Here is a 23,241-nt window from a genome sequence, read left to right on the forward strand (position 1 = left end):
CCAGCGCCACTTCCGGCTCCGCCCCCAGGCGGAAGTGGCGTTTCGGGCTCTCCCCCAGGCCCGTGGGAGGTTTTTGGGCTCACAGCTCAGGTGCGGAGCAGCGTGGACTCCTCCGGCTTATGGACCACGGTCGTGCGTGTGAGGAGAGGCCAGCCGAGGATGGGAGCGACGCGGAGGACCCCGACTCCACGGAAGCCCCGGTCCGCATCCGAGAAACTCCGGAAGACATCGTGCTGGAAGCACCGGCCAGCGGGCTGGCGTTCCATCCGGCCCGCGACCTCCTGGCGGCGGGGGACGTGGACGGGGACGTGTTCGTGTAAGTGTGGGGCAGGGCTCGGGACTGCGGGATCTGGGAGCTCCGTAGGAATGGAGGCGGAATGAGGAGAGAAAGGTGCAGGGAGACAAATCTTTCAAGACTCTTCTGGTCCAATTCGTTCAGTAACGTTTGGTTTTAAACCAGTTACCACACAATCTCTTGCAACAACTGAAAGGAAGACAAAATGGCTGGAGTGTCCTGACAAAGCCCAGAGACAGTACCAGGACAAGAAGCGTTCAGGACAGTTATTTTTCACCGGACTGTATAAAGCCTGAAACGGGTGGAACACGCCGCACCTCCTCCGCCAGCTTTGCTTCTTGCCTGCTTTAATCTTTCAAAAACACAAATCCAACCACCTCTTTCTTGATTAAATTTTTTTTAAAGATTTTATTTATTCATGAGAGACAAAGAGAGGCAGAGACATAGGCCGCGAGAGAAACAGGTTCCTTTCCTCACCGGGAGCGTAATGTGGGACTCCATCCGAGAATCCCGGGATCAGGACCTGAGCCAAAGGCAGGAGCTCAACCACCGAGCCACCCACGTGCCCTCTTTCCTGATTAAAACCCTTCAATAGTTTACTTTTGTTTTAAGGGTCTTGGACGTCCAGTCCTCGCTCATTTTCCCCTTTAATTTCTGTGCTCATTCATTCTTACCTTTCATGTGGACCTTAAATCCACAGCTCTTTCGCAGGTTATTCTTTCTCTTGGAAAACCTTTTTCTCTTCACTTGTACCCACTGTCCCTCAGATTTCAATATCTATCTCTACACTCCTCCATTCCCGACTAAATGAGATTACCCTTTAGACTTGGCTACTCTGGCACCAGGTAATTTTCCCTCCTAAATTTCATAATGGTTTGTAATCCTACATCCATTTGTGTAATTATCTGAATGCCTGTCCTCTCAACTAAAACATTTTTCAAATTTTTTTGACTTCACCCCACACCAGAAATACTTTATATATCATGTGTGATGCACCCTGATGTTTTCTGGCTTATTACATTCTTAACTGCAGGCACAAAAACCTAAAATGCTAGTTGCAGCCTGCTAATAGGTCATGACTGGAGTTTGAAAAACACTTTTCTGTAATCTTTAGTCTGTTTTATTCTCCATTATGTCTGCTTCTAGACCAGGTTAAGTGCTCAATACATATTTGACTTTGAACAAGAGAAGTAGGCTGGAAGCAGTGAAAAGTCATTGAAGGTTTTAACTAGAAGAGCTGTGCTGTCATATTTACCTAATGACATTAAACCTCAACCTCTTCAGTCTCCTTGGGCAATTTAACGTCCGTATTTTCGTCTTCAAAAACGGGAATAATAATACAGGCATACCTCTGAGATATTGCAGGTTTTGCCCAGACTATTGCAATAAAATCACATGAATCTTTTGGTTTCCCCATGCATGTAAGTATACACTATACTGCAGTCTATTAAACATGCACTAGCATTATGTCTAAAAAACAATATACATACCTTAATTGAAAAATACCTTATTGCTAAAAAATGCTAACCATCACGAGTGAGTCAATTACTAGTGACAGATTATCCTAATAAAAAAGTTTGAGGGGATCCCTGGGTGACTCAGTGGTTTAGCGCCTGCCTTTGGCCCAGGGCGCGATCCTGGAGTCCCGGGATCGAGTCCCACATCGGGCTCCGGGCATGGAGCCTGCTTCTCCCTCCTCCTGTGTCTCTGTCTCTCTCTCTCTGTCTATCATAAATAAATAAATAAATCTTAAAAAAAAAGTTTGAAATATTGTAAGAATTACCAAAATGTGACAGACACACAAAGCAAGCAGATGCTGTTGGAAAAATTGCACCAATAGACTTTCTCTAGACAGGGTTACTACAGACCTTGAGTTTGTTAAAAAAAAAAAAAAAAATGCAGTGCTTGTGAGGCACAATAAAAGGAGGTCTGCCTATATCCACCTTGTAGAGTGGTCAAGTGTATACTATGGCAAAAAAAAAAAAAAAAAAAAAGTGTATACTATAGCACCTTAAGTCAACAAATGTAGGTTTCTCTCTACTATTTATACTTCATGCCAGACACTGAGGAGTCACTCTGGACCTCGACTTTTACACATATCACTATTACTGCAGTTTGTCTCCTTCTCTCTCCCCAGCCATGCCTATTTGGTGGGTTTTTGACCTCTCCCGTGACCATTCTTAAGAGGTTCCTTTTCCCATAGGATTAAATTCATTTTTGCTTGGCCAATCAGGTCTCAAGTCCAGTTCAACCCATCTTTCCAGATTCAGCCATTTCACTCTCCTGCAGCTTGAACCCTCATTCCTTGTGTCTGCCCTAGAAGGGAAATTGATATCTGCCTCCAGTATCTGCCAGGTGAACTACTTACTCTTCATGACCCAACTCACATCTTTACCTTAGCTTTCCAGGACTCTTTTCTCATGCTAGGCACTGGGACAGAGCAAACAAACAGACCCAGTTCTGCTCACCTGGTACTCCTCAGCAACTAAGCCCTTTTCATCTGGCCCCTTTGAAGATCTGCTCTGAGGCAGGCACTGGGGATACACTCTGGACAGGTAGTTGCCTCAAAACTGAACTTCCAGGCTGGTGCTTTTCTGTTCAACTCCATTTTGATTCTACCTCCTTTTCAGCATGTGGACACAGTGTGCTGTAATTCGTTTTAACTTTTCTTTAGCTCCTAGAGACCTGGAGTACAACAGCCACATCTTGTTAATTTTTATATTTCCAATTTCTGGGGCTGTTTTTTTGTTTAACATTTTTGATTCTGTATTTGAGAGCCAGAGAGCACAAGCTAGGGGAGTAGCAAAGGGAGAGGGAGCAGACTGCCCCCTCCCCCCTCCAACCAGAGAGCCCAATGAGGGGCTGGCTCCATTCCAGGAGCCTGGAATCAATCACCTGAGCTAAAGGCAGATGCTTAACCAACTGAGCCACCTAGGGGCCCCTGTTCTTCTGTTTTTATCAAGTATCTCATGCCCTCCATAGTGGTCCAGATCTAGTATTTTCCCAGGCTGGGTGATGTGGGGTCAGTTCACAAAGAAGTCCTAAGCAAATGTACTTTGAATTAAAGACGGAACATTTGAAAATGGAAAATTGGGATGGCAAGTTCCTTAGGTTTGGTGGTGTACAAGCAGCAATTCCTAGTTAGGTGGATGGTTGCCTAGTTGGTCTTTATATTCCATGCTGGCAGGGTCTGGAGCCACTCACTCTCCTCCTTCTCCCCCCTAGCTTTTCCTACTCTTGCCAAGAGGGAGAAACGAAGGAGCTCTGGTCTTCAGGTCACCACCTCAAATCGTGCCGAGCCGTAGTCTTTTCTGAAGATGGACAGAGTGAGTATTAGGGAAGGCAGCCTGGTGACAAGGGAGCAGTGAGCAGCACCATGACCTGAGCACCTCTCCCGCCAGAACTTGTTACTGTCTCCAAGGACAAAGCCATCCACGTACTAGATGTGGAGCAGGGCCGACTGGAAAGACGCATTTCCAAGGCTCACAGGTAAGGGGAGCTTACTGTGTGTTGAGGTCAAGGGTAGGGTGGTAGGTTCCTCCTGGGACAAAGATGCTTTAAGAAGCTCTGTGTCTCTAGTGCCCCCATCAACAGTCTGCTGCTGGTAGATGAGAATGTCCTGGTCACTGGGGATGACACAGGTGGTGTCCGGCTCTGGGACCAGCGGAAGGAGGGCCCCTTAATGGATATGCGGCAGCATGAGGAATATATTGCTGACATGGCTCTGGACCCATCCAAGAAGCTGCTGCTTACAGCCAGGTACAACCTCAAAGCTGCATCCCTTTCCCTTCCCTGTTAAAGCTCTCTCCTTCAACAGGAGCTTTAGTCAAGCCTGCTGCTCTGCTCTCTCTACAGTGGGGATGGCTGCCTTGGTGTCTTCAACATCAGGCGACGCCGGTTTGAACTGCTCTCAGAGCCTCAGTCTGGAGACCTGACCTCTGTCACTCTCATGAAAGTACAAGCTGGTTATGGGGTTTTGGGGATATGCTAGGGATCCGTTTTGATGGGGCTCCACAAATAGTTTCCTTCTCTTCCTACAGTATGGGAAGAAGGTGGCCTGTGGCTCCAGTGAAGGTACCATCTACCTCTTCAACTGGAATGGCTTTGGGGCCACAAGTGATCGGTTTGCCCTAAGAGCTGAGTCTATTGACTGCATGGTTCCAGTTACGGAGAGCCTGCTGTGTACTGGTTCCACTGATGGAGTCATCAGGTGAGAGAAGCCAGGACCACCCTCAGATCACACCAGGGACAGACCCAACCAGCCAAGACCAAACACTGTTTTCTCTCTGCCCAGGGCTGTCAATATCTTGCCAAACCGAGTGGTGGGCAGTGTGGGCCAGCATGCTGGGGAGCCTGTGGAGAAGCTGGCCCTCTCCCACTGCACCCACTTCCTGGCCAGCAGTGGCCATGACCAGCGCCTCAAGTTCTGGAACATGTCCCAGCTGCGGGCTGTGGTAGTAGATGACTACCGCCGGCGCAAGAAGAAGGGAGGGCCACTGCGAGCCCTAAGCAGCAAGGCTTGGAGCACTGAGGACTTCTTTGCAGGACTGAGGGAAGAGGGAGAAGAATCCACAGCTAAGAAGGAAGAGGAGGAGAGTGAGGATGACAGTGATTGAGGAAAGAAGCTGACTCTCAAAATAGGACCTCACTGGGCAAGTCTTACATCCTGGGCTGGATACCTAGAGAAGGCTCTGAATTTAAAATACTCTACAGTGCACAAAGATGCATAGCCAGAGGCTCAAGACTGAGGGCAGTGATGTGAGGAAGTACTTGCCCTGTGGCAGCTACTCCTTCTAACAGTGTAAGAAGCCCACAGCTGGGGCAAGATAGCACGGACACAGGCGTACACCAACCAGGGGTTTAATATAAATACAAACAGCAGAGAAAAACCCCAAAATCACACATACACTGTAACCAGACTGTTAAGTAGTGAGGACAAAAGGCAGAATTCTGACCCTCTGGCTCAGCCAGCCTCCAAATAAAATTAAAGATTGACAAATCAGGAAAACGAGATTGATGCTAAGCTACGGGAGGAGAGAAAGGGGTGTTTGCATGTGTATCACACAGAGAATGGCTACAAAATACCACAGGGTCAACGTCAGACCCTGGGCTGGGAGGGGGAGAGCAAAGTCCCTCCCCACAACTTGGCCAAACCTGAGCTTTCCTAGGTGCCCTGGGGCCTTGCCCCAGCTGGGAGGCTGTGTCAGAGGTAGGGCAGGACCTGTGGTCTCCCTCCTTGAGATCAGATGGTGGCTGCCCAGGCCTGCTGGGTTGGGGACTGACACAGGCTCTGCCCATGCGTTCAGGCTGCCTGTGAAGAAGACAGGGTCACTGCTTAACCACCATACCTGCCTCAGCCCCAGCAGACCGGAAGAGGCTGGCTCCAGACTCCCTCAGTGCCTCTAGCAACCTTGCAGACACAGCATCCTTAGCCACTTCATGCCCTTCCTGCCCTTCTGGAGCTAGCACAACCCAGATGAGGCCGCTGAAGGGCACCGGGTGTCCCGGGATCACCACCTGATACCAGAAGCGGTGCCAGCCTGCAGGGCCTGTGCCCAAACACTTGGTTAGGAACACCGGGCTACCCAGCTTCATTTGTTGGCACAACAGCTGCAGGGCAGCCCGGGCCCCTTGGGACTCCAGCTTGTCCCTGGAGGGGGCCAGTCGACTGCCCTCTGGCTGTAGGCCCTGCAGGGAGGGGCCCATGAACTGCTGGCGGAGTCGCTGTTTCAGGTCTGGCTTGAGCCATTCGACCGACACCTGCTCTCCACAGAGGCGTGACTGCCCTGCAGGAGAAAGACAAGAGGAGATCTAAGACCTGGATCCAACCCTTTAGAACCTACATTGCCTGTTTAACTTCTAGCCTTCCCATTTCCTGGTGGTCTGACCTGGAGTTCAACTTCTCCAGGCTTCCTGTGTTTCTTTGAAAAGAAACTGCTGCCTGCTAAGTTTCCTTGTTGGGAGTACTGGCTGATGGAGGCTTTGTCTACCTCATGAACATCACAATAGCTAACCTTTACTGTGACTACCTTTACTGTGAATACTAGCCAAGAATCAGGGAATGTGTTAAGTGCCACCTAATTCTCACAACAGCCTTAGGGAGGCAGTTTATAGTAAATAAAAGGTAGACTCAGTAAGACTGCCTAGGGCAAATCAATTTCTCTCAAAACCTCTCTTCATAACTAAAGAGGGAGATCATCCTGTGTAACATTGGAATGTTGGAGAGTAAGTTGCGAGATAATGCATGTGTGGTGCTGGGTAGCACCAACGGAAATTAAAAATGTATGACGTCTAAAACTCAGGCGTTCTTAACCCTAAGATCCTGCTTTACCTTATATGCTGACAGGTAAAGTATGGCATCCTAATGTTTGGCCGCAGCCCCGCCCCCTTACCTTCCACCAGGGCTTTTTTGGCCATGGCGGCGGCGCGGTGCGAGCTGAACTTGAGCAGCGCAATTTGCGCGGGCGCCGGCCCAGGGCTGGGCATCAGCAGCGCCTCCTGCAGGCCGGGGCCCAGGGGCTGCAGCGCGAGCAGCAGCGCGCGGCGGCTCAGGCCCGGAGGCAGCCCGTCCACGCTCAGCTCGCACTTCTCCGTGCTGCGGCACACGAGCAGCGGGCAGGACGGCCGCAGCGGGTGGTTGTGCAGCGTAGCGATGGCCGCCTGGGCGCCGCGCCGCGAACTGTAGCGGGCGTAGGCGAAGCCGCGGTTCAGGCCGCTGAAGGTCATCATCAGGCGGAACTCGTAGAGGCGGCCCACGCGCTGGAACAGCGGGATCAGCTGGTGCTCGTACACGTCCTGCGGCAGCCGCCCGATAAACACCTCCGACCCGGCCGGCGGCGGGCTGCCCACCCAGCCTGGGGGAAGGGGCGGAAAGGGGCACCGTCATCCTCCCGGACCGGGTTCGGGCCCGGGAACCCAGCGCGAGAGGGCCTATGAGCAAACGTCTATGAAATGGGTGCAGCAGTCGCACCCCGAGTCGCCAGCATAACTGGGTGCCTGAGCCCACTACAGCGCTGGCAGAGTGGGTGCACCGTGAGGCTGGCTCCCACCCTCGAGGGGGCAGGTGGGCGGAGAGCCACAGACAAGTTTCCTCAGCTGCTTGACCCGAGGTGGGGCGACGGATAGGTAAGGGATTTTCGACTGCAGAGCGCTGGGGCAGGCCCCTCCCCCAGGCTGTGCCGGTCGTGGCCGTCGAGGCTGGTGGAGCCCGACGGGCGTAGAGCTGGGACTACCGTACCTGGGGGTGGCCCGCCATACTTCCTCTGCCCGTTCACCTGCACCAGGCGGATGCCCGTCTCCCTGACCCACGCCTCCAACGCCGCCTTGTTCTCAGGATTCACCCTCTCACACCATAGCTGAAGGGGAAACGGCAGGCTGGAATGGCGGATCTCCACGCCCGTCCCCACCGCGACTGGGCAACTGCAGCCCAAGGGGCCACTACCCCCTGCGCAGCTAGCGCTTGTTGAGCCCCCTTGCCAGCCACTTACCTCACACTCCCGCTTGGACTGCATGACTCTCACGGCTGCCCGTCGGCACCCCCTTTATAACCTCCTCCCCAAAGGCCTCTGGAAGCTTCCCTACCCCTCCTCCCCCCAAGCTCTCATTGGCTCTGAGCACGACCCCGCCCTCCAAGGGGGTGGGGGTACCCACTGCACGTGCGCCTCGGGAACCTGACTTTCAGGTGAAAGCTAGAAACCTAAACCGGTGAGTGTGCGACCAGCCCCAACTCCTAGGGCTTGGATGTGCGCTGGAGGCAAGAGCCTCAAGGGCACCCTTCACCCTGGGGAAGAGCCCGTGGAGCCTCCCTCCCCATTCCCCCGTTTTCGCAGCTCAAGTAGTTGGAATAGGAGGCCAGGCTCCCACAGAGAAGGCAGGGCTAGGCCATAGTGACACACAAGCTCCAGTGGTTGAGTCATTTTATTGGACCTTTAAGGGTTGGTTGTGGGGAGCATTCCCTCCATTTGGTCAGGGTTCTTCTGCATAGGGGTCCTGCAGGGGAGACCAACTTAGGCTCCATCCCTGGAGCAAGACTCAGCCCCCAGGATCTCCTATGGAAAAATGGTGTAATACCTGACCATTTTTGCCCGTGATTACCAATAAAGTATTCATAATAAAAAATTTCTGTTCTGACTACTGTGGAGGTCTTCCTGCTGGAAAAGAAGTGTGCAAAGCTGTTGGAAGTACATATGCAGAGTCTTGTTTTAGCCACAAATAGTGCCAGTCCCACTTTCCCCTGATAGTTTGCTCAACTCAGCAGATGCAAAGGGGCTGGCTTGTTCTCCTTTTGATTTCTTCCACAAGGTCTTCTCTTGGGACGTCCACCTGGCCAGGATGGATAAAGAAGATGGTATGAGCATCTTTGACTCCACTGCTCCCAAGTGCCCACTCCTTCCTCTAGTCACCAGGCTTAGCTCAGCTGGGAGCAGGAATGCAGGCAAAGGAGCCAGAGACACAAAGTATGGTTGCAGATGGGACTCCTACCCTACTATGACAATAGTAACAGGTTAATAACCCTTTAGTCTTTTCTGAGTGGGTTCTAACATGAGTTCCAGACTTTTGCTTGGGTCTTGAATGAGCATGGCCTGCCCAAATGGCATACATTCCCCCTTCCCTCAGCCTCTCTAGCCACCTACCTACCTCTTCCCTGCTGGCCACTGATCGGAGCTTGATGACCCCATCCTTGAGCTCCTGCTCACCAATGATGGCCACCAGTGGGATGCCTGCCTCCTCACAGTATTGCAACTGGTTCAGCAACTTAGGGTTCTTCTTATAGAGCAGCTCTGCCTGCAGGGGACCAGGGCAGAAGATGAAGGCTGGCTTCTACTGTCCTCAGGGACAACTTCCTTGGGGCCCACGTGCTCTTAGCTCTTCTCCACGAAGCTGCTATGGATGAGCTTTTATTTAGGCTGTGCCCAGCACTCCCAAGTTCACTGCCACCCTGGAGCTGGCCTCCTCTACCTTGATCCCAGCATTCCAGAGCTCTGAGACAAGCTTTAGTCTCTCCTCCAGCAGCTTTTTCTGTGCAGATGCCACAAGCACTTGTGTCTCTGTGGTCCGTACTTTCTCCTCCGTAGCCTGGGGAAGGGTCAAATAAGAGTCCGAGCTGGGCTACCTTCAAGCAGCCAAGCGAGCAGACTGTTGTCAGGATTCTGACCTATCAACTGCGCATAAGGCAGCTCCTAGAAGGTGTAAGAAACGAACTGCCTGGCTTGTACGTATAGCTTACCAGAAAGGATAACAAAGGGCAAGAGCCAAGGTAGTTTTTGTACATAACTTCAAACTTGTCTCCTTCTAGTACCTGAAGGGCCCATGAGAATATTCACATAGAAATGATACTGTGAACTCACCCGGTCCCCATATACTATCAGCCCAGTCAAGGGACTGTACCTCTTATAATTCAGTCATAGGGCCCAACCCAGGGTATGGGTGGATAGAGGTAAAGACAGAATGCTGCTGCTGTTGCCCATTGTCTTTTTCTTGTAAACTATTTTCATAGTTCTTAACAACATACAATGCCTACTGGAACACTGACCTCAATTGGGAAACATGGTTTCCACTCCAGAGAAAAGGATGGGAACACTGGGAAGATTACTGCCAGAGCATTCCCCAGGGGATGAAATGCATCCAGCCAGTTAAAAGCAGCAGCAAAGGAGTGCTTGAGGTCATGAGGGCCTTCCCTCTAGAGGCTAGAGAGTCAAGATAGCCATCTGAAGAATCCCAAGGCCTCAAACACATGCTTACCACTTAGAGGTGATATCAGAGGAGTTAGGAGCAAGACTTTGGAGTTAGACTGCCTGGATTTGCATTCTGACCCTGGTACTTAAAAGTTTCACAGCTGGGGCACCTGGGTGGCTCAGCCAGGTCATGATCCCAGAGTCCTGGGATCAAGCCCTGCATCGGGCTCCCTACTTGTCAGGGAGCCTGCTTCTCCCTCTTTTTCTGCCTCTCCCCCTACTTGTGCTCTGTCTCTCAAAATAATAAACAAACAAACAAACAAACAAATAAAATCTCAAAAAAAGGTTTCACCACCTTGGGCAAATTATGACCTATAGTGCTTCAGTTCCCTTGGCTAGAAAATGCAGATAATAAAAGTAGCTACTCTCAGAGGGCTGTGCAAGAATTTTAGTAGATAATGCATGAAAAGCACTAAGCACAGTGCCCAGCACACAGTAGTAAAATATTAAGCATTCTGTATTCTGAAGATTGATGTCTTTGGATATATCACCCCATGACTTCTGACAGTGCTGAGGGAAGTAGGGACCCAGAGGAAAGGATTCTGGGGAGAATGAAGGATCCAAGATCCATCAAGTTGGCCTACAATGGAGTAGAAGTCCATTAAACACAGCAACCATTTTTTCTCCATTTCTTTCCAAAGATGCTCCTTGCCCAAAACAGTACCATTCGCCCCCTTGAAGAACAAAGAAAACAGCTCATATGCCAGCAGCTGCCTGCCCCTAGGACTTACCTCTAGCCTCTGCTCCACAATGGAAAAGATCCGCTCCACCCCAATGCTGAGCCCCACGCATGGCACCTTTCGTCCTTTAGGGTCGAACATGCCCACCAGCCCATCATAGCGTCCTCCAGCAGCCACACTGCCCACACCCAGGGGCTCTTCCCCTGCCTGCACTGGGGTTTGTAGCAGCACCGCCTCATAGATCACCCCAGTATAGTAGTCTAGCCCTCGAGCGAGGCTTAGGTCGAAGGAGATCTATGGGGACAATATCATAGTCAGTACCAGATAAGGATCAAGGATCTGAAACCTCAGACCTCAGCTAAAGTATCCACTCCCAACCTGACTCACCTTGTCAGCAATGCCAAACAGGGTCAAGTATTCAAACAGTAGTTTTAGGTCTCCCAGGCCCTCTAAGGCCTGTTTGTTTTGGGACAGTTCAGGATCCTGGAGCAGCTGTTCCACTAGGGATATCCCACCTGGGGAGACATCATTTGTGAGCCAGACTGAGTGACAAAAGGAAAAAAGCAGAGGCTCTCTTTATCTTTTTCCCTGGACTACATGTATGTATGCATGCTTGCATACACACACACACACACACACACACACACACACACACACACAGAGTGTTGGCCTAAGAGTTAAGGCCAGTGAGATGGCTGTTGGAGAGAGGCAGGATCTGTTTCTCACCATGCTGCTGGACGTAGTCCCCAATGTGGTCAGCCACCTCGGGTGCGAGGCCCTTCTCTCCCACCATCTCATTCTTTACTTCCTCCCAGGACACCTAGGCAGACAGATGCCAGTAAGGGACCCCTGGAAAGCTTCTCCCCTGCAGGGCAAGTGTGGGCCCTCCTGAGGGGGCAGTTTGGGAGAAGTTCCTTTCAACCTATATTCTGGGGCCAATCTTCCTTTGGTGAGCACAGAGGCAGGCCCCTCCCTCTCTCCTGATCTTGTTTTACATTTCTCAGAGAAGGTGGGATGTACGAAAAGAGTGAAGTGTTTAGGTCATTACCTTGTCCAACTTGTCCACTGAGGAGCAGATGGTACGGAACTTGCTATCAGGAACACCACAGATGGCAAACATCCCATCTAGGATGCGCCTATCATTTACCTGTAGGGACCCAAGGCATAGTGAGGAGGGAATCTCTTTATATGACTGTCAATGGTCTTGTCATTTCGCTATTGGTCTCTCTGCACAAGGATATTTTCCTATGACAGGCTAGGCCCCAGCTTTGCCCTTCCAGACCCATTCAGCTCTGACCTTGACTAGGAAGTCGCCTATCTGAAGGGATCTCAGGATCTCACACATGATCTCCAGGCACTCTGCATCAGGGATCATGGGGTCAAATTGTCCGGCAATGTCAAAGTCCTGCAGGGAGATGGGTAGTTATAGTTCTCAGGGTTTTAACCTACTTAAGCAGGGGAAGGCCTGGGGGAGGAGGGGGACTAGGGAGACGGGGGATGGACTGGTCCTGGGAGCTCTGTTCTCTCCCTATAAACACCTGTTTGCACTCATGCATACACCACCTTCTTCATTATCTGTCTGACCACCCACCCAGAGGAAACGCCCAGCATTCCTGGTTATCTTAACCCAGGTTTCCTTTCTGTCTACATTGCTTCATTATCTCACTCATCTACTTTCCCTTATTTCCTCCTAGCACCACAGGGGCAAATATATGGCTTTAGTCCTTAGCCATTTTCTCTATTCAGAAGCTCTGCCACCACTCTGGATAATCTGATACTTCAAATCCAATTTCTCCATCCTTTGCTGTAATCCTATCACTGTGGTTTAATACAAAGCACTGGACTATGAGTTCACTTCTGACTTTGGCTTTCTTATCCTTATGATCTCTTCATCTTGCTGAGTCTTACATTTACTTGTATGTAAAATAGGGAGAATCATCCCTATCCTCTACATGAAAATATTAAAGAAATGTAACAGCATGATTTGGTGAATCCAATTTGTTCAGAACACCATGAGTACTCAGTAGATTCTACTAAGTTGATGGAGGGCCATGTTCCCTGTCATGCCACACATACTCACACACTGATAGAATTCCCGATACCGGCCTCGGGTCATGGCTGGGTTATCGCGCCGATATACTTTGGCTATGTGGTAGCGTTTAATGTTGGTCAGTTTATTCATTGCCAAATATCGAGCAAAAGGAACCTGGTAACAGTTAAGGAGAAAGCCTCCTCCTCACACAGTCTGGCAGTTGATTATCACCACCAACAGAAGCTGTGGTCTAACCTCTGTGTGTGTGTGTGTGAGTAAAACCACAACCTGTGAGATTAGGAGCATTTCTGAACATCAGGAAGAATCAACTTTGTGACCACAAGGGGCAGCAGAAGTCTCAAAAAAGATTAAGGTTCCTTTCTTTTTGGTTAGTGTCTCTCCTGGGCTATGCTGAGCAAAGCCGGGAGCCAGGCAGATGGGTCAGAAAGCAGAAAAAGGTCTTCATGTAGGATTTCTGAGGAGATGATTCTCTGACATAGCTTGGAGATAAAGGAAGGAGAGCTCTGTCCACCGGACAGGGCAGGGGAGAGATATTCTGGAGCCAAGGGATTATTGAGTTGGAACTGGTTCCTAACATAAAGTTAAAGTCTCACTCAGGATTCAGAAGACTTTTAAGGCTATGTTCTGTTTAGCCAAAATCTCATTCCTAGTTTAAAGAAATAAGTTTCCTAATTGCCACAAGCATCATATTTAATCCCACCCATGTCTGGCTGTCCCCAAACCTGAGACTAGAAAAAGCCCAGGCTAATAAGAACTAATTGATCCAAAGTACCAAGAACCCAAGTTAGAAAGATACAGTGAGGTCATAGCGAAGGGACAATAGCTCTCCACCCTGGTCCTTCAGATCATAGATAAGCTTAGAGTCTTCTCCATACTTTCCAGTCAGTGTTTCCTGGAGAAAATATAAAGAAATGTGATCACAATGATAAATATAACAATTTAAAAGGAAGTTGTTGGGTTTTTTTTTTTTTTTAGATTTTTATTTATTTATTTGAGAGAGAGAGCGAGTGAACATGTGCATAAGCAAGGGGGAGGAACAGAGGGAGAAGCAGTCTCCCCGCCAAGCAGGAAGCCCGATGCAGGGCTGGATCCCAGGACCCTGGGATCTGAGCCAAAGGCAGATGCCTATCCAACTGAGCCACCCAGGCACCTAAAAGGAAGTTTTAAAACAAAAACACTATCCTAGGGATCCCTGGGTGGCGCAGTGGTTTGGCGCTTGCCTTTGGCCCAGGGCACGATCCTGGAGACCTGGGATCGAATCCCACATCAGGCTCCCGGTGCATGGAGCCTGTTTCTCCCTCTGCCTATGTGTCTCTGCCTCTCTCTCTGTCTCTCTGTGACTATCATAAATAAATAAAAAAATTAAAAAAAAAAAAAACACTATCCTAACATGCCTATTTCAACTTGTCTATATTTCTGCTGCTCTCTATCCTAATGCTTATATATTAAGTGTTAATTATAATCAAAAGAAAATACCAATTTCCATTTGGGGACACAATGGAAGTATTATTTTTATTTATTTTTTTGGAAGTATTATTTTTAAAAGCTGCATTATAATTCAGTGAGAAGCAGCTCTGTATTTTCTTCCTTCCTGGTATTAACTGTTAACTGATTAGGTTTTTCCAAAACATTTATTTGTTTGTTTTAAGATTTTATTTATTTGTCAGAGAGAAGGAGAGAGCATGTGTGTGCACAAGCAGGGGGAACAGCAGGCAGAGGGAGAAACAGGGTCTCTGATGAGCAGGGAGCCTGATGTTGGGCTCTAACTGAGGACCCTGGAATCATGACCTGAACTGAAGGCAGACACTTATCTGACTGAGCCACCCAGGCACCCTGTTCTATAACATTTCAATAAATATATTTTGGTATATGGTTTTTTCTTTGGAATATATATTTTTGAGGATTACCTCCTAAGAGTGGATTATTTGATCAACAAACTTTTATGATGCCTATAGTTTGAACAATGTCAAAAGGCAAAACTGACATAGCAGCTCTTGCCATGTGATATCTTCAATAAGGTGATAACATTATTTCACTTACCAGAAAGTTTAAAAAGCCTGGAAATTCCCAGTGTGTAGAATTAGAAACACTTATACATTGGTTGGTGTTATGGGCTGAATTGTTTCCCTTTTAAAATTCATATATTGTAATCCTATCCCCCAGTAACCTCAGAATGTGACTATATTTGGAGACAGGGTCTTGAAAAGGCATTTAAGCTAAAATGATGTCATTAGAGTAGGCCCTAATCCAACAGAAGTCCTTATAAAAAGAGGAAAATTGGACACAGACAGAAGGAAGATGATGTGAAGACACAGGGAAGACACCACCTACAGCCAAAGAGCAAGGCCTGAAACAGATCCTTCATGACCCTCTGAAAGAACCAGCCCTGCTGACACTTTGTCTTGGACTTCTAGCCTCCTGACATTACATTTGTTGTTTAAGCCACCCAGTCCCTGGTACTTTGTTATGGCAGCCCTAGCAAACTAATATAACTGGTAAACATAAATGAGTAGTCTTTTGACCCAGCAATTTCTATGAACTTACCCTGCAGATGAATGCCCACCAGTACCAGACATTGTTCTAAGCACTAAATATACATCAGTGAACAAAACAATAGTAGTCTATGTCCTCATGGATCTTTCAGTATGAGGGAGAACAGGCAGTACACCAATGCAAGGAAACAAATTAACAGATAATTTCAGTTACTGATAACTTCTCTAATGGAAATAAAACAGGTCGAAGTGATAAACAAGGGATACTTTGGACAAGACAGTTGGAGAGGACTATTTGAAGAATGGCATTTTAGTGGAGTCTGAAATTAAAATCCTTAATCTCTAATTTAATCTGAAATTCTAGGGGCAAGGGAGTTTAAGAAAAGGGAAGAGCAAGTACAAAGTCCCTGAGATAGAAACATTTAGAATGGTGCAGGAATAGAAAGAAGACCAGAATATGGGACACCTGGGTGACTCAGCAGTTGAGCATCTGCCTTTGGCTTGAGGCATGATCCCGGAGGCCTGGGATCGAGTCCCACATTGGGCTCCCTGCATGGAGCCTGCTTTTCCCTCTGCCTGTGTCTCTGCCTCTCTGTATCTCTCATGAATAAATAAATAAAATCTTAAAAAAATTAAAATTAAAAAAAATCTTAAAAAGAACTAGAAACCATCCCAGGGTCCATCAACAGGAGACTGGTTACTTATTTATCCTTTATATGTATGGTTCATATATATCTAAAAACATCTCAAGTACATAACAAGAAGGGCTCTCTCGTGGAAGCCACCAGCCATGATCACGGTGAATAAAAACTAGGCCTGTCTTCCTGCTCATTGGAAAAAATCCTGGTCTTTGTCCGCAACAGGGGAGACACCTCTCACTCTCTTGTCATCTTCTTTGTTGTTTGTATATTCACTCTCCCACCGTGCAATTTCCCCTCAGTCATCCCTCACCTTTAGTTCGAACACAGGTGTATCAATTACTTCTGCACCATGACGCTTGAAGCAGCTGATGATTACATCAAACACCTTCTCTCGAACGGCCATCTGCCGGGGACTGTAGTCTCTTGTACCCTTGGAGTCCAAATCAGCCAAAGAACCAGGGATGAGATTTAAAAACAAACAGGGAACATTAAGGTCTAGAAATATAAAAGGTCTAGAAATATAAAAGCATGACCTTGAAGATGACAAATGCAAATACTGCCCCAAACTCAGATTTTGGGCTACAGATTTGTAAAGCCAGCATGAACAATTCCCTAGTAATTATCACACCCATTTGCATTCACCCTTCTAAATTCCATCCCCTTTTTAGCTTGGTTCTATTTTCTAGAATTCTTAGAATGCTGTCTTTCTTTCTTGCTTGCTTTCTTTTTCTCTCTCTCTCTCTCTTTCTAGAACAGTATCTTCTGAGAAGTTTTTCGAAAAATTTTTTCTGTGATACCAGAACACTTCCCTGCCTAAAAGAAAATACCTACCTGATGACAGGTATATAACGGACTCAAACTGGCTTAGCTAGTTGAATTACAAATTTTATAAGTAACATTTCCCCCAGCATAACTTAAAAAAAATTCTAATAAATACTATTCATTCTCTAATTGTTTCTAATTTGTTTCTTTTTTTTTCTAAAGATTTTATTTACTTATTCATGAGAGACAGAGAGAAAGAGAGAGAGAGAGAGAAGGCAGGCGCTAAACCGCTGAGCCACCCGGGGATCCCCTCTAATTTGTTTCTAATAGTTCTATGACAGAGGCTGGACAGATACCTGTTATGGATGAATTACAGGATATAGTGAGGTTAAGTCATTACCTAAGGCCACTCAGCAGGTTCTTCCAGATCAGAGTGTCTGGTCTGGGTGTTTACACCCTACTATCAAGTCTTTGGTCTCAGGACCTCTTTAAAACCTTACTATTTATTAAGGACCCCAAAGCAGATTATACAATGTCTATACATACATATACATACATGTATATGTCTATACATATACAAAGCAGATTATACAGATTATAACATGTCAATGTTTATTGTATTAGAAATTAAAACTGTGAACATTTAAGAATATTTATTAATTCACTTAACAAATAGTAAATCCATGCACGTTAACATAAATAACATTTTAGGAAAATGTTATTTCCCAAAACAAAAAAAATTTGGTGAGAAGGATGGTGCTGATTTACATTTTTGCAAATCTTTAATGTCTGGCCTGAAAGAAGACAACTGGATTCTTATACATGCCTTGTGTATTCAGTTGTTTGTGAGATGCTGTTCTAGTTAAATAAAGAAAACCTAGCCTTACAAAGGTGTGTAATTGTAAAAGAAGGAATATATTGTTTTTATTTATTTATTTTTTATTGGAGTTCAATTTGCCAACATATAGCATAACACCCAGTGCTCATCCCATCAAGTGCCTTCCTCAGTGCCCGTCACCCAGTCACCCCCACCCCCCACCCACCTCCCTCTCTACCACCCCTTGTTCGTTTCAGGAATATATTTTTTAAAATATTTTATTTATTTATTCATGAGAGACACAGAGAGGCAGAGACATAGGCAGAGGGAGAAGCAGGCCCCATGCAGGGAGCCTGAGGTGGGACTTCATCCTGGGACTCCAGGATCACGCCCTGGGCCGAAGGCAGATGTTCAGCCGCTGAGCCACCCAGGCGCCCCAAGAAGGAATATTTTAATAAACTTTTCAGCTAACTGTAGATATTCTTCTTTAATGACACCCAAATCCAACAAATGGTAGTTTTTTAATGATTGGTTGCAATGTGGAATCTGAAAACTTTTCACATTGTTATATTAAAATCTCTTACTTATATATGGTACCCAGAATTCACAGAAACAGAAAATAGAACAGTAGTTCCCTGGGGACTGGATGGAGGGAGGGTGGAGGGGAGACTTCTTTTTCTTTTTCTTTTTTTTTTTTTTAAGATTTTATTTATTTATTCATGAGAGAGACAGAGAGAGAGAAAGGCAGAGCCACAGGCAGAGGGAGAAGCAGGCTCCACGTATGGAGCCTGATGTAGGACTTGATCCCTGGTCTCCAGGATCACACCCTGGGCTGTAGGCGGCGCTAAACCGCTGGGCCACGGAGTGGGATGGTGGTGGGGGTGGAGGGGGGGTGGAGAGTGAGGGGGTTGAGGGGGGGTGGAGAGTGGGGGGGTGGGGGGGTGCTGCCCGGGACTTATTCTTAATAGGTACAGAATGTCAGTTTGGTATGATAAAAAAAGTTCTGGGGGTGAGCTGGGGTGATGGTTGCACAACAATGTAAACCACTTAATGCCACCAAACTGTATACTTAAAAATAGTCTAAAAGGGGACACCTCTCAGTGGTTGAGCATTTGTCTTTGGCTCAGGTCGTGATACTGGGGTCCTGGGATTGAGTCCCACATCGGGCTCCCCACAGGGAGCCTGCTTCTCCCTCTGTGTCTCTGCCTCTCTCTCTCTATGTCTCTATAAATAAGTAAAATCTTTTAAAAGCAGGGGGCACCTGGGTGGCTCAGGCTGTTAAGCATCTGCCTAAGGCCCAGGTTATGATCCCAGGGTCCTAGGACTGAGCTCCACATCGGGCTCCCTGCTCCTGCCATACTCTCTTGCACATGCTGTTGTCTCTCTGGCAAATAAATGAAATCTATTTAAAAAGGGTTAAAATGGCAAATTTTTTGTTACATATATTTTCCCATAATTTAAAAAACATCTATTACTCCATCTTGGACTTTGAATGAATCTTTTACCCATGCATGATTTTATAACATTATACATTCGTCATGTGAAAAATAATGGTTCATTGATAAATTATACAGATCTTCCAAATATTACACACTTCATTATATCAGAAGACACACTTGTTAATATCAACACAGATATTGCCAGGAAAGTCTAACTACTATACTGGGGAGCTGTGTAGCTCATGATGAAAGACACAAGTTTCCTGAAATCCCTACTTTTACCTGAATGCTTGAATGTTATCATTGGTAACAAATATTGTCAGAAGTTTTCCTTGAAGTGACAAAGCTCACTTCATTCGTTTTCCTCAAGATGTCTCTCAAATACCAAATCTGTTTTTTTTTTTTTTAATTTTTATTTATTATAGTCACAGAGAGAGAGAGAGAGAGAGAGAGAGAGAGAGAGAGGCAGAGACACAGGCAGAGGGAGAAGCAGGCTCCATGCACCGGGAGCCCGACGTGGGATTTGATCCTGGGTCTCCAGGATCGCACCCTGGGCCAAAGGCAGGCACTAAACCGCTGCGCCACCCAGGGATCCCTCAAATACCAAATCTTTAAAGCAACATTTGTCTTTCAGTTTTTCTTTCAAATAAAAAAAGGTGTTGTGTGAAGAAAGTAGCTAGTTAGCTTAAACTCATGCAAGGGCCCAAGAGTTTTTCCTACTTTGGAATGCAGCAGGAGTGCTTTATGTATACTTCCAATTTCATCACATGGAATACTAAAAAGAATGTAGTCAAAGGTTGACTTTCAATAAAATGAGTAATTTTTATTGTTTTATCAAGGAAATTCCTAAGTGAAACTTATACACACACACACACACACATATATATGTTTTTTTTTTTCTGCAAATGCATGGAAGAACATGATGGCTATTATTAGTACAATGTAGTGCCACTGTCATGTTTCATGCTAAGACATCAGCAGTTCTACTTTTCAGTGCTTTTGAATCTTCATAGCAAGTGTGGTCACAAAGGCAAGTAATGTTTCAGTATTATAAAAATAATTCTGACTATAAAACCTTTTGAGAGTTCTGTCCCCACGATATTGAGTTTTCTGTTAATATAAATCACACATCAAAAAATGTGTTTCAACAAACTAAAGTGGATATTAATTCTCCAGTATAATCTTTCTTTTAAAATAGTATAGAGGGACACCTAGGTGGCTTAGCGGTTACACGCCTGCCTTTAGCTCAGGTTGTGATCCTGGGATCTGGGATTGACTCCCACATTGGACCCCCTGCAAGGAGCCTGCTTCTCCCTCTGCCTATTCAGTCTTTGCTGCTCATGAATAAATAAATCTTTAAAAAATAAATAAAATAGTATAGAAATTTTCAAACACACAATATAGGGAATAGTATCACAGACCACCATGCATCTATTACCCAGCTTCAATAACCATCAGCATCTGTTATTTTTATTTTATCTAAGCCCAACATCTTTTTTCTGGAGTATTTTTTTTTTTTTAAGATTTATTTACTTATTTTATGATAGACATAGAGAGAGAGAGAGAGGCAGAGACACAGGAGGAGGGAGAAGCAGGCTCCATGCCAGGAGCCCGACGCGGGTCTCGATCCCAGGACTCCAGGATCGCGCCCTGGGCCAAAGGCAGGCACGAAATCGCTGAGCCACCCAGGGATCCCCTCTGGAGTATTTTAAAGTAAATCCAGACACCATATCAGTTTGTCCATAAAAATTTCAGTATGATTTTCTAATGCACAAGGTTTAAAAAAAGCCAAAACACTATAATACCTTTATTACAACAAAACAAACAGCCACCCATTCATATTACCTAATACCCAAGCCATGTTTAAATTTCCCCAATTGCCTCAAAAATAAAGGAAAAAAAATGAGTGGGAAATATCAGAAAGAGAGACAGAACATGAGAGATTCCTAACTCTGGGAAACGAACTAGGGGGGGTGGAAGGGGAGGTGGGCGGCGGGTGGGAGTGACTGGGTGACGGGCACTGAGGGGGGCACTTGATGGGATGAGCATTGGGTGTTATTCTATATGCTGGCAAATTGAACACCAATAAAAATAAATTTATATATATATAAAAAATATTTTTTTATGGTTGGCTCACTTGAATTAGATTCTAAATGAAGCCCATTCACTGTGTTTGTCTCTTTATCTATTTAATACACGACAGGTTCCTTTCCTTTTTTTTTTTTTTTTTTTTTAAGTGCCATTTATTTGTTGAGGAAATTGAATTATTTGTCTTAAAGAACTTTCATATTCTAGATTTCATTAACAATATATCCAATGTGTCACTTAATACGTTCTGCCATCTCCCATATTTTTGATAAACTGATGGTTAGGTCAAAAGGCCTGATTAGATTCAGGTTCAATTTTTCTTGGCAGGAAAAGTTCATAGGTGGTGCTGTGTACTTCTTATTGCATCACATAAGGTGAAACATAATGTCTGGTTGCCCTACTTTTAATGATGTTAAGATTGATTGTGAGGCCAGCCTGATCTATCATAAATTCCCCATTAATCTTATCACTGGATAGTTTGAAAAAACTATGGATACCACTGTTTTGTGATTTTATTGTCTCTTTAACCTCCAAAATTAGTTGTGTGTAGAAGGGAATAGCCCAATGAATTTAGGAGCCCAAAGAATGAACCTAAAAAGGCAACACCTCAATGCATGGAAGACTCCTCTTCTTTGGAATCCAATTTCACAATACATTTATTGAATATTTATTCAGTTCCAGATACCTACTCTCAGCCTCTCAGGGTAAATAAACCATGTGAATAACTAAAAGTCACCAAGAAATGCAATAATAGAGATATATATGAGGTGCCTAGGGAACCCAGATGAAACAGTAAATAGTTCTGTTTATAGAGCTTACAAAGAATGATATCTAAACTAAAATCCTGGAGGCCGGGCTAGTAATCTCCAACCTCATTCCACTCCACTCCACTCTACTCTCCCTCTGTATTTGGTTCTACTCATACAGGTCTTTTTCTAGTTCCTGGAAACTATAAGCATTCTTCTCTCCTTCAGGATTTCCATACTCTACCTGAACCTATCTTCCTTACACTCCTCCCCTGGCTACTTCCATTCATCCTAAGTCAGTTAGGTCAGTTAGTACATTACTTCTTCATCGAGGCTTTTTCAGACTCTCTAGTTCTTTCCTGTTTATCTCAGAATTCTTGTTATTTCTTTATTTTTTTATTTTTAAAGATTTTTATTTATTTATTCATGAGAGACACACAGAGAGAGGCAGAGACACAGGCAGAGGGGGAAGCAGGTTCCTCTCAGGGAGCTGGATGGGGGACTCCATCCTGGTACCCTGGGATCACACCCTGAGCCTAAGGCAGATGTTCAATTACCGAGCCACTCAGGCATCTCTTGTTATTTCTTTATATAATTTATCACAATTTATAATCACATATTCAAGAGTGGGATTATTTGTCCTAAGTCCATTTCGTTCAGTAGAATGTAAGCTCCATGAGGGCAGGCTGTGTAATTGTTCACCATGGTATACTCACTGATTCCTACAGTGCTAGGCATATAGTAAGCACTCAAAAAACATTTGCTGAATGAAAGAATAGGTGTAGCTGGCATACTACTAAGCACCCAGCTTGTCTAGTTTCTGCCATCACTTTGCTATCCCAGAACGACTCGGACTCCAATTCAGCCCAGCACCCAGAACAATTGTTCAGGGAAGCAGGGGCATCCACGTTTGGGAGTGGAATTAGGGGCCTTCGCAGAGGCTCCTTAACGATTTTGTATTTACCTTGGGGGTTTTGAGCACAAACTTCTGTTTCCCTTCATCAGGGCCCAGCTGCGCCTTCAATTTCAGTAGTTTTGCTACCTCCTCCTCGATCTGTGGAAGTAAAATAAGTGCTGGGCGATCACGTCTGCCACTCCCTTCCCTCCTCCGCCATTCATTCAGTATCCCTCCCTCATCAGAATCTGGGCAGATCCCTCCCCTCAGTTGTGCTTCTGTCGGGTCCTACCCGGGACACCTCCCCATCCTGGCCCTGCTCCTTCCTATCCGCCGGGTCCCTTTTCCCACATCTCTTTCCTCTATGCAGACCGCCTAGTTCCATGGCCCCCTGGTCCTACTTTGGCCTCTCCCAGCCACCTGGGTCGCACCTGCTCAGCGCTGGCCTTCTGCTGCTTGAGGCCCCGCACGCGCTCTCCCTGAAGTCGCACTAGTTCCTCCAGTGCTGCACGTTCTGCCATATTGCGGCCAACTGGCGCTGAGGGCTGTCTAGACCCGCTGTGGTTGCCGCAGCCTCAGCTCGGATAACTTCCGGCTAT

General features: G+C 46.3%; 3 protein-coding genes across 4 annotated transcripts; 1 reads left to right on the forward strand and 2 right to left on the reverse strand.

Annotated features, from left to right (window-relative positions):
• Window positions 1-17: 17 nt before the first annotated feature.
• Window positions 18-5,303, forward strand: WDR55 (WD repeat domain 55). Its single transcript, XM_041766615.1, has 7 exons — window positions 18-316; window positions 3,521-3,621; window positions 3,697-3,784; window positions 3,875-4,054; window positions 4,151-4,250; window positions 4,336-4,505; window positions 4,590-5,303. The coding sequence occupies exons 1-7, from the start codon at window positions 120-122 to the stop codon at window positions 4,909-4,911; spliced, it is 1,158 nt and encodes a 385-aa protein (XP_041622549.1). The 5' UTR covers window positions 18-119; the 3' UTR covers window positions 4,912-5,303.
• Window positions 5,304-5,623: 320 nt separating this feature from the next.
• Window positions 5,624-7,806, reverse strand: DND1 (DND microRNA-mediated repression inhibitor 1). The gene is made up of 3 exons (XM_041767484.1): window positions 7,533-7,806; window positions 6,688-7,149; window positions 5,624-6,081 (listed from the first exon to the last, which is right to left on the reverse strand). Exons 1-3 carry the CDS (start codon window positions 7,804-7,806, stop codon window positions 5,624-5,626), a joined length of 1,194 nt encoding a protein of 397 aa, XP_041623418.1.
• A 388-nt stretch (window positions 7,807-8,194) lies between these two features.
• Window positions 8,195-23,237, reverse strand: HARS1 (histidyl-tRNA synthetase 1). Of its 2 annotated transcripts, none has more exons than XM_041766610.1 (13): window positions 23,074-23,237; window positions 22,712-22,801; window positions 16,206-16,325; window positions 13,559-13,654; window positions 12,790-12,915; window positions 12,007-12,114; window positions 11,758-11,856; window positions 11,436-11,529; window positions 11,097-11,224; window positions 10,761-11,003; window positions 9,254-9,370; window positions 8,929-9,079; window positions 8,195-8,617 (listed from the first exon to the last, which is right to left on the reverse strand). In XM_041766610.1, exons 1-13 carry the CDS (start codon window positions 23,161-23,163, stop codon window positions 8,541-8,543), a joined length of 1,539 nt encoding a protein of 512 aa, XP_041622544.1. In that variant the 5' UTR covers window positions 23,164-23,237; the 3' UTR covers window positions 8,195-8,540. The 2 variants fall into 2 exon arrangements, with proteins under 2 accessions (XP_041622544.1, XP_041622545.1); XM_041766611.1 differs by having other exon boundaries at window positions 8,933-9,079; window positions 23,074-23,235.
• Window positions 23,238-23,241: the final 4 nt, after the last annotated feature.

The sequence above is a fragment of the Vulpes lagopus genome, chromosome 8 (assembly GCF_018345385.1).
Source record: "Vulpes lagopus strain Blue_001 chromosome 8, ASM1834538v1, whole genome shotgun sequence".
Classification (NCBI taxonomy): domain Eukaryota; kingdom Metazoa; phylum Chordata; class Mammalia; order Carnivora; family Canidae; genus Vulpes; species Vulpes lagopus.